This window comes from Copadichromis virginalis, linkage group LG14, assembly GCF_057382275.1.
Source record: "Copadichromis virginalis isolate Kocher_CV1m ecotype Utaka linkage group LG14, C_Virginalis_male_GT1.1, whole genome shotgun sequence".
Classification (NCBI taxonomy): Eukaryota; Metazoa; Chordata; class Actinopteri; order Cichliformes; family Cichlidae; genus Copadichromis; species Copadichromis virginalis.
This window is the reverse complement of record NC_140631.1, coordinates 35,790,070-35,800,688: the sequence shown is the minus strand read 5'-3', so window position 1 is coordinate 35,800,688 and position 10,619 is coordinate 35,790,070. Positions and strand designations below refer to the sequence as shown.

At 39.4% G+C, this 10,619-nt stretch overlaps 1 protein-coding gene across 4 annotated transcripts; it reads left to right on the top strand.

The window, feature by feature from the left end:
- The first annotated feature begins 21 nt into the window (after positions 1-21).
- Positions 22-7,584, top strand: cep126 (centrosomal protein 126). Of its 4 annotated transcripts, none has more exons than XM_085430655.1 (11): positions 25-347; positions 569-688; positions 1,742-1,887; positions 2,157-2,268; positions 2,368-2,500; positions 3,243-5,184; positions 5,614-5,732; positions 6,134-6,203; positions 6,464-6,673; positions 6,793-6,857; positions 6,951-7,584. In XM_085430655.1, the coding sequence occupies exons 1-11, from the start codon at positions 313-315 to the stop codon at positions 7,032-7,034; spliced, it is 3,036 nt and encodes a 1,011-aa protein (XP_085286781.1). In that variant the 5' UTR covers positions 25-312; the 3' UTR covers positions 7,035-7,584. The 4 variants fall into 4 exon arrangements, with proteins under 4 accessions (XP_085286784.1, XP_085286783.1, XP_085286781.1 ...); XM_085430654.1 differs by having other exon boundaries at positions 2,365-2,500; XM_085430657.1 differs by lacking the exon at positions 6,793-6,857 and having other exon boundaries at positions 23-347; positions 2,365-2,500; positions 6,951-7,040.
- The last annotated feature ends 3,035 nt before the right edge of the window (positions 7,585-10,619 follow it).

Sequence of the window (10,619 nt, the reverse complement as noted above, 5' to 3'; positions counted from 1 at the left end):
CTCTTGGTTGCCAAGGAGTCGCGTCCTCGGTCGCTATCATGGAGCAAGCGTACACAAACACGGCTGTGGACGTATCAACTTATTCGGATTTTTGTTCTCACTCTTTTACACAAGACAATGAGGCTGTTACTGGTCAGGGGAGGTCGCAACGATGTGGGCATTTACGCTACAAGTTTCACTTCGCCCTGAAAATGGTTGAGTGACTTAATCCGGCGTACTGCCGACGTTAGCTAAAAAGGACAAGTTAGCAGCTGCTAGCCGATTGAACCTGTACGTCTGCTCGGTGTCAGCGAAGATCAGCAGCCTCAGAGGATGCAAGTTCCACAAGATCACTTCTTCTACCATTCGTATCCTACATGCATGAAGTTATTTGTGTTATAGAAATGTGTGTCGTGCACCCACGCTCGTTTTAAAACAAATGTAGAGTTCGGTAATGACCCAACTTGAAACTTTATTCGACCTGCTTGTATAATTCACGAGAACTTAATCATTACTGATTATTACTTTTACGCGACACATATCCTCTGACTACCATCAACAACTGCTCTCCTCAGCTGATGACTACCAGATATTCGAGGTTGAGAGATCATACAAGTCTCGAGAAGGAGAGACGGCTTTTGGTTGAAGAGCAGAAGATATGCAAATCCCGAGCACGCAAATTCTCCCTGGAAACCAACCGACGCAGGAAGTCAGTTGTCAAATGAATATATATTATTTTTATTGTTGGACTAACAGCAAAGTTTCATCTAAACAACACACTTCTGTCCGATTTCTATAACCTATAACGCTCCCATACCCATTTAGAGAAATATGTGCAGCCCATTTAATTTTGCTGGTGTTCAGAATGGGCCTCTGGTTCTGTCCTTGACTTTGATACTTTATAGGATCAACTGTGCAGACAGGATTTCACAATGTAGACCTGGAAATAGATCTATGTTTCCAGAGAGGTGATTAAAGCTTGACTTCTTTGAATGCTTAAAGCTGCAAAGTTTGTCCCGATGAGGTTCAGATCCCTTGCACCTTCTAAATATGTGTTTCCATAATTGGGACCTGACGCTGAGAGGTCCTGTTTTTAAACCTAGTGCACTAAAAGCATGTTATAGCAAGGATGGCTGTAGGCAATGGTCAGGCTTATTGCGTAACATCAGAACAAGGCGTAACCCAAGAACAAGAGGAACCCCACAAATTAGATTTGTTCCTTTAATGGAGGGGCAAATTAAACTGTGGATAAGCTTACCCATAAACATTACATAGATTGCATGAAATACTATATCTTCACTTACAGTAATACATTTCAGTTTTATTTTTAGACAGCAGAATTGCAATCTTTAACATGATTTTTCACACGTAAAAAAGGCAGCATAATTAGGCACAATGTTGCACATTTAAAGGACAGGTGTAACTCCAGTTCATGTATAGTTTAATGACACATTTTCAAAAATGAATTTTCAGCTACTATAAGCCTTTGTAAATACAGTAGATAGAGGTACTTCTCATGGCTATTTAATACACTACTGCTTCTGACATTTTAAAAAGAAAACAAAGTGGAATTTTATTTACACTATTACTGTTGTTACTGGCTTCACCAGTGAACCCAGGAGTGAATGGTGTCTTTAATTTATTAATGGCTCTGCTGAAAACATATCTCTAGGCAGGGACTCAGGTTTCTGTTTAGCCCAGACTAGATTTAATAAATTAAAATGTGCCCTAGGTTCATTCTCTTCCCTTTTTCATGGCTCAGGGCTTTGGATGAAAGACGGAAGCAGTGGGATGTGCAGGAGCAATGCCTAAGAGACCGCATCCTCCAGCAACGCAGACTGCAAGTACAGGATGCAACTGAGCGTTTCCAAAGAGCACATTTACCCCCTTCTGAGAGGCGCCGACAATGTTAGTAGATTATACAGTTAGCTCCATATATATTTGGACACTGACACAAGATTTGTTCTTTACCTGTTTACTGAAAAATATTCCAGTTATAGTTGTATAATGGACATGGACGGAATGCGTAGACTCTCAGCTTTCATTTGAGGGTATTCACATTCAAGTTGGATGAAGGGTTTGGGAGTTTCAGCTCCTTAACACGTACCACCCTCTATTTCACTCAACAGTCTTGACATATTTTGGTTTATTTGTATGTTTTCCTTTGTGTCTCATAGCTTTTAAAAGAAATGTTGCAAATATTGAAGATGCACTCCATCAAATTCAAGGCACCTTGAATTCGCACACTCGGCAGTCCTCTTTCTTGTCCAGCAATATAAATGTTAATGGGTAAAAAAGAAGCAGATTTAAACTTCAACCATTATCTTACTGCATACCAAAAATAGCCAGTCACTGCTTATTTATATTCTCCTTTCTCTTTTAAAGAAGCTGCTCCCCATCTCCTAAGCCACCCACAGTTTCTAAATCCTCCCACCGCCAAGCGCTTTCTGCTGTGGAGGCCTACACAAAACTCCTCCTGGAACAGAGCAGAATAGAGAGCGAGCACGATCACAGTCCACAGGTATTTTGTTTTTGTTTGTTTTGTTTTTTTCATTTCAATGTGCAGGAAACAAAACTTTAGTGTGACAGCCCTTCTGCTTTTTTCGAGGCCACAGTTTCTTTCAGTCGGCGCTTAATTGCTGTGGAAGCTCTGAGGCTGTACTTACTGCTTGTACTGCTTCTACATTTTGGCTATATTTTTAGTAATTAAATAAAGACAGAGTGTAATATGCCATGTGTTGTAATGCCGTATTTAAATAATTGTAGAACCTGGTAAGGACCAGATTTATGATGATTTTGTTTTTCATTTTTCATTTTTTTATATATATATATACTAGCACGACTGAACGAATAATGGGCTGTTTATAATATTGGGGAAACCTACCTCAGTCACCTGAGACTGAAGAAGTCACTTGGATGAGTGTTGAAACGTTTCTCCCACTGAAAACGTCCAGATGAACAGAATCAATCTTGGGGGGATTCCACTAGGTGGCAGCATTGTAACAAACCTTTTCCTGCAGTAACAGTCCCTGTGGATGCTACAAACTGTAGCACCCTCTAGTGCAATGTGTGTATATTAATAGCTGTTTCAGAATGTATATTATTTATAACAGTCTTCATTTTCATTTTGTGAAAAAAAAAAAGATCAGTGGCAAGGACGCAGGGGAGGTCCTTGTAAGCACTGATAAGCAACAGGCATGCCTGTACAGTTGTAAAATATATTATTTTCCACTTATCAACTCCTCTCTGCTTCCATTTTCCAGGGTAGCCACCTGTCTGATTCTTGTCTTTCTGAGAGCCTTTCAAGTAAGGATAGTTTGGAAAATGAGGATTTCAACCACCTCACAAAAACTCTGCAGAGTTCCTATTCATCACTCTTGCTTGGCACAGAGAGGACCCATCAAGACCTAAGAAAGCAAAATGACTTGTGTCATCAAACATCAGACTTCTCAGCGATGATGCTTCTCGGTGATAACTTAGTCCAAGCAAATAAGCGGCATGAACCAAACCAGAAAAAACTAGATGAATCTGGATGGTGTAATAATAAGATAAATGTTTCTAAAGCCTCGTGGGAATTCACATCTATTGAACAAAGACTTAAGACAGAGATCCAGCCTGCTCTGAACAACTGTAATTTATCAGCTCATAGTGAAAATGTTAGTGCTGACCTAGAGCCCTATGAGATGAAAACTCGACAGAACAGCCCCGGTGGCAACATCATTATTGCAAATATAGCTGCTCTTGGCAACGCAGCACTCGATTCTTCCTATCCTAAACAAGAGGGCCTCTTGGCTCACAAACAGGAGAGGATCCAAGATGACAGACAATTAAAATATCCAACTACAGAAATTCCTTTGCTTGCCAAAAATAGCAACAGCAAAGACATTTTGTTTGGGGATCCCCCAAAGCCAAATATTTTCTTGTACAACAGTACAACAGACAATTTGTCAAGAGAAAGCGCTCTTCAGCAAACAGGAAAAGAAAACAGCGCTCTGTCATCGCACAAAGAATGCAGTGCTTCTACAAACAATCTCAATAAGGTTACAAACTCAGACTCCAATACTAAGAAGCCAATAAATACAAAACCCATGGAGCATACCTGCTTGTCTAATATTCAGTCAGATACGTACAAGTGTCTTGAATGTCCTGAGAAGGAAGTCGAGAAAATACCTTTGTCAATAGAGACGTCTGATTCGGTATGTGAGGTCAGATATAGTAAGGGAATTCTTAAAAAGCAGTCCAAATACATGGATTCCACTTGTGTGTACGGCTCAGGGAATTTGATTTTTGCAAAACAAGTAGCTTTAGCGATCAGGGATAGTGTTGAATTAGCACGGAGAAAAACAAGGGACCTGGGGGGCAATAACACTGTCAAAAAGAAGCTGCGTTGGTTTGATGAAGTGCATGTGGAAAAAGAGAAAGATAAACAGAACAAAATGAAAGGCAAATCCTTCAATCTCTGTCAACCAAAAAACAACTCGAACGACCACCAGCTAAGCCTTAGTGCGTTCTCAGGGACTCCCAAGACTGGACCCGGCATGACCCCTGCAGCCTCCACTGGTTATCAGTTTACAAAAGAAGCTTGGGCAGATGTTCAAGTCAACTTGCCCCAGCAACAAACCGATGAGGTCAAGGTACACCGCAACAGCATCAGAGCCAGTGCCCCCAAGGTCCCTCGGAAAGAGCACTTTGGCAGAGCGGGTCCTGTTTCCTCACGAACAAGAAAGGGCACGGTCATACGACCTCAGTCTGCCACCGAGGTTAGTCAGATTGCCAAAACCCAAGGGAAGGTCATGGTGCCACGTCCACCTCCTCGGATGGAATCTGCGGAGGAAAAGACGCCGTGCATCACCAAAATTCCATATGGCAGGGATCACGCGAGCGCCATCAACAAACGGGCCATGGCTGTTGAGCAGGTCCTGAACAAGAATGACTCAGAGGGCCATTGCTCAGCTAAAACGCATAAAGAAATAACAACAGAAAATACTGTTTTAGACACACCACTGCCACCGTCATACGCCTCCCCACTTTCAGAGGGCATTGTGACGAGCATGCCCAGTTCAAGTCATCAGGACACTCACCACTACAGAAGAAGGGGGGGGAATGCATGTAATGAAAAAGACTTCTGTTTAGATTGTACTCCCACAGATGAAGAAATTTCACAGCTCTGGCATGGCGTCCGCAGTGCCTTAACCACAAAGGATGGTAATGTATATTTTAGCTGACAGCACTACACACGGCTTAGGGTTAATTTGAGTGCCTCCAGAAATTTTAGTTGTTTTTTTTTCTACCTGTTCAAGTTCATATTTTACATTTTATAATGTAAGTAGTAGCTACAGTACTTTGAGCGTAAAGAGGAACAATCTTTAATGCTAATCCAGTCCCAGGATGCTGTTTGACTGTGTTCAATAGTACAAGTATGCAGAAAATAATCTGCATGACATTTGTGAGTTTTTATGACTATTTTTAATCATTTAATCACTTTTTTATTATTTGTAGTAATAGGCTGTGCTTCAAAACATCCAACTGCTTTTTTAAACTTTAAAAACAAATTTTACATGGTGTTCCAGACAGCACAGTCTGGAATATGCTTGTTCTTGTAGTTATGATACCGGTGCATATGTTTTCTTTCAGCAAAACTGATTCTGAAAGCACCAGCCCTGGAGAGAGGGCGAGTCTTAAGGAAGCCCTGTACAGAGAAAGGCAGACAGGCTCCTGGCTCAGAGAATAGAAGACTTCATCAGATCTCTCAGGTACATGCGTGCAGTTGCGTAGTTGCCCTGTGGGAGGTGTGAGAGTAGTTGGTAAAGATCAGTAAGTGGGTGTGTTTGAACTTGTTTTGCTGTTCCTTTTATGCTGTCCAAAGTGTTAATTTAATAATTAATGGTGCCAAAGACAAGCGTTAGGGATAGACATGAGTTAACGATACATTTTTTTTGTCATCACAAATAAAATAAGACTTAATTCATCTCTGGCCTGCATAAAAATTAAGGTTAATTGTAGGTCAGACTAACAGAATAAAATAGAATAGAAATCTTTGTCTTAAGCTTCCCAGACAAAGGGAACAATAACAACGAGCAGTTAGTAAAAAGCTAATAACTGATGTTGACTTAGTGACAGTTCATGTGTTGTGAGTGTGTGTTGTTTTTTGCAGCAAACAAAGCAAACAGCAAAGCTGCTCAGAACATTACCAAGCACTTACAACTCAGCCTTTCCAAATGAAGGTATTATGTTCTCTGTTTGTGTTTACATTTATTTTATAATTCAAGCAAATGTTGAATGTATTAGTTTAAAAAAAAGTTACTCTTCTGTCATGTCTTATGCTTTATAAGAGCTTTCTTAACATTTTCTTTTTTGTTTTCTAGTTTTAGGAAATATATATAATGTAACTTAAAAAACAGGGATATAGGAATTTAGAAATCTGATAGGACAGCTGCATCATGCATTAATAAGGTGAGAGTGTCTGCCTTTAATGTAATCTCAGATTTTGAGAGTGCAGCCCAGTTACACCTCGCTGAAGTGCATGCTAAAGGCCATCTGGAAGAAAAGGGTATAGTGGCTGCCATGGAGACAGTCCAAACACAGAGATCTGGAACAGTAGACCAGTACAGCCAACAGCAGGAGCTCACCAGCATTTCCTTGGAGGAGAAGAAAATTCTGCTTTGTCTGGATCGACTCAACCACCAGCTTCAATGTAAGCACTTTGTGAAGGCCGTTAAAATCAGGCCAGAATTTTTCTGACCTGTGTATAACAGAAGAGTATCAACATGATGTCGGTGCAGCGTAACCACGCCAACCTGTTACTATTTGCAGGTGTGCAGGAGCGTGTTGGGGGCAATACTAGCATGCATGGTCTTGTACTTAGTGATGCACCCTATGTAAGTGTTTAGCAGGGATTTATTTCTTTCCTCAACAGAAAGGGTGACTTTGTTGAAGATAATTCATTTCTTAACTTCTGTCTCCATTTTCAGACAAGAGAAGTGAAAGCATCAAACCATAACAAACACTGTGGATCCTCGGCTAACAATCACTCTCGATACCACCAGAAGTCCTGACTTGAAGCTTGTGTTCGCCACAGCAGTCTTGAGCCCTCGTCGGTGCACTTTATGCTGAAGCATGTTGTTGAAACAAGCACTTATTACAAAACAAGGAATTGTGTCTTTTTAAGTAACTAAGGATCTGAAATATAAACAGCCTTGAATTGCAAAGACAAAAAAAGGCATATCAGCAGCCTTAGAGCACACTTAAGCTACTGACTATCAAGCAATCGAAGTCTGAAGTGCCTATTTAAATGAGAAAGGCTTTAATCTGTTTTTATGTTACAAAATGCAAAGATGCTCTTGTTTCAATCAATACATGACCAGCCCTGACTGCAAAATATACAAACACTATCAAATTGTATATGTTAAATGTTTAAAGGTGTACCATTCTGTATTTATTTTGCATAGTAACACTATGACTTGGTGGACTGTTTTGCAGCAGTTCAGCAGTGAACTGAATAAATGTTGTTGACAGTTTGCTGATAAACTCTGTGTTTGGCAGTGTTACAATCAGTGAATTGACCAAGGCCTGGAAATGGTTTATGAAAAGTTTTGCAGCGTTGAAGGTGTGTTTGTCTTTCTTTTATGGCTGTGGAAAAGATGATTATGGCTACTGGACTCAACCTACTGGCTTAACAAGCCGAGCCTCTACAGCGAGGTTTCTGCAGGTTTCTCTTCAGATTGCACCTATGCTGAATTTTATTTTTGCTTTAAGGCTTAATTTATTTAATATTGCCCTCAATCTATAGTAACATCAAAAGACAAAGCATGCTATTATTTGATACTAGTTGTTGTTTAAAGTGTATTTAATTAAAAACTTCTCTGTCTTCCTTGGCAAACAATAGGTTCATTGGGGGAAGACGCTGTAGGGATTATTGATGTGAGCTGCCCCTCCTTCTCTGGCGTGTCTGGGTTTGTCCCTCTGTCAGCCTGCTAGGACTTGTTCCAAGAGCTGAAGGAAGCCCAAGCTCATCTGAACAATGATGGGACTTTTTTTATAGTTTAACTGCAGGTTTCTTTGGTGCTCCAAGAAGGAGCTATAAACGGTAATGTGACAATGGTGTCTCATTGCCACATCGAGTCGTGCATCACCTCCTTGTTAGCTTACACCAAAACTGAGAACAGCAACAGAGGGAAACAATGTATTCATTTTTAGCATATGATTATGCCCACAACAGCAGATGCACTTTGACTCGTTACATTTGAAGAGATTCTCCAGTGAAACATACAAACTGTCCAATGTGGTTAATTGACAATGAGCGTCAGTGTTATTTCTACCCAGTGTGCATGAGACGATTATAAAGAGAAGAAAACTACTTTTATCTGAACTGATGCTGATATTTAACATATTTGAGTCCTACCTATTAACAAGAAACTCTCTAGTAATGATACTTAGACTGCCCCAATAAAAAAGGAAAAAACAACAACATAAGCGTGCACACAAATAAACACAATCATGTAGAATAAGTGTTCGTGTTCAGATAAATCACTGAAATTCTGAATATTCTGCTGTAGGTTTGCCCTGAAATCAGTTCCGTTTGGCCTGGCACCATTATTGTTCACAGCCATTATGCTATACAATGGTGAGTGTAATGAGCTTTAAGCCTTAACCAGCACAACACCCAGAAACTGAACAAGAAAAGGCAAGAGTGCTGAAAATAAGGGGAGACATTTTCACAGATGCAAGTTCAAGCTTGTGCTTTGGTCTGTTGTGAAGCTTAAGCTGTCAAGTATTTTGTCTTCTTTTGTTACAGTCCATTTAACACGCAATGAATGAGTGTCTGGAAAAGCAATATTGCATGCAACAAAAAATGACCGAAACAAACCTTGACTTTAAAAAAAATCTGAATATCTTTTGTAATAAGACAATATGCACATGGATGGAAGGTTGGAAATTGTGTTTTACGTGTTTAGATCAAATTTGTAATGATAACAATGGTTTTAATGCTCAGAAAATGAGTGATAGCTAAGATTTATGCATAAAGCTGAAAGATTGTAGGCAATAACATAGTTGTACGTGGTTTGTTCATGTTTAAAGGAAGTCAGAAAGGAAGGGATAGACACTGCAATAGTTTGTTTATTGGGATAAATACCGATTGTACACTGCAGGGGGCGTGCGAGCCTTCCACTCACTTGACTGTAGCAACAGTGTGTCAACATATCTGTAATAGCCAAACAGAAGAGCAAAGCGCTTTACACAAAGTGGACTCATACAGCTACACTTTCGATCACAGGTTGATTCTGCTTTATAGCGGCCATATAATCGTTTCTAGTAATATCCAATCGAGAGCAGTGAGGAGGATGGAAGGCTTACAAAAAGTGACCAAACTCGGCGTGGTGGGTGGTCCTCTTGGCGCTGCCGGGACACTGCAGTCCATCTCTTTAATGTGTCTGACTGCGTTACAATGATGTGAAAATGGCCACTTTCATTGAAACAATGGACATTTTTTTGACTGGCAGCATGTGTGCAAAGACTGTTTCCTTCATTCATCAAATTAGAGCAACTTTTAAAACAATAATCAAGTATTTCACAAATATTAAAAGTTCTCTCACTGTCAGCATTTTACTAATCATTTATTAGACACATCAAAGTTTAGCAGGACAAACATGAATTCCTACCAGTATGGTGGATTACAGCGATGTTAAATGTTTCTAAGATTTTGAAGGTGCAGCATTGTTAAAAAGTATTATCTGTCCAAAAGCATGTGGGTTGAGTGTGACTCTCAGTCTGTTAAGGAGGTTTACAGTGTCTGTGGATATTTAATAGATCTTCATAATGATGCATTCATGGATGTATGGGAAAAGCTGAAACAGAGCCTCTATATCCAAAGAGGGTGGATCTTGACAAAATGATTTCTCAATGGGAGAGGGGCTTCATTAGCATAACAATTGTGGGAACTGCATGGGTCTACTTTTCATGAGCACTGTAACAAAAAAAGAGAGTGAGAGAGAGACAAAACTGTACTATTACACATAGTGATGATATTTTTTTTCTTATCTTTGCTCAGATTCTTGGGAAAGTGTTTATCTATATTTTGTCATAATGTTATAAATAAATCCTGCAAAGAAAAATGTGATCTGCCAGTGTTACTTTAGTCAGATTTTCCGTTTGCAAATGCACTTTATTGTAAGTTTTTATGAGCTTTAGTTCAATATGAATTTGATTTTCGTTTTCTTTTTGGTCCTTTATTTTCTTGTTTTTACACTAGAAAAACTTTGGTAACTTAAAAAAAAAAAACATGTACAAACTTGTACAAGAAAATGTCACTTTATAGCATCAAATTTGAGTTTAATTTGGTTACCCTGTGTTCATCTGTGTGTATATATTTTCAGTGCATCTGCAAGTTAGTTTAATGAAACTTCCCATGTAGTAGTGTTTTTTTCTACAAGGCATCCAGATTTGGGCTAGCAAATGGGCCATAAATGGAGACCATAACTCATAAGGTCTTGCCCAGATTGTCCGGTCGAAGATTACATAAACTGTAAAGGATATTACAATTCCATTTGCTGTCGAAATAAGTAGATGTTAACGTTAAAAAGTTGTGACATGTCTTATCAAAAATGTATCTTTTGGTACATAATCTTTTACTTTTAATTTCA

Bases quoted from the DNA above. Each gene is read 5' to 3' on its own strand.
- cep126 (XM_085430654.1), top strand. From the start codon at position 313: ATGCAAGTTCCACAAGATCACTTCTTCTACCATTC. The intron at 2,269-2,364 runs GTAAAAAAGAAG...TCTCTTTTAAAG, and splicing joins AGCAATATAAATGTTAATGG to AAGCTGCTCCCCATCTCCTA. The intron at 2,501-3,242 runs GTATTTTGTTTT...TCCATTTTCCAG, and splicing joins AGCACGATCACAGTCCACAG to GGTAGCCACCTGTCTGATTC.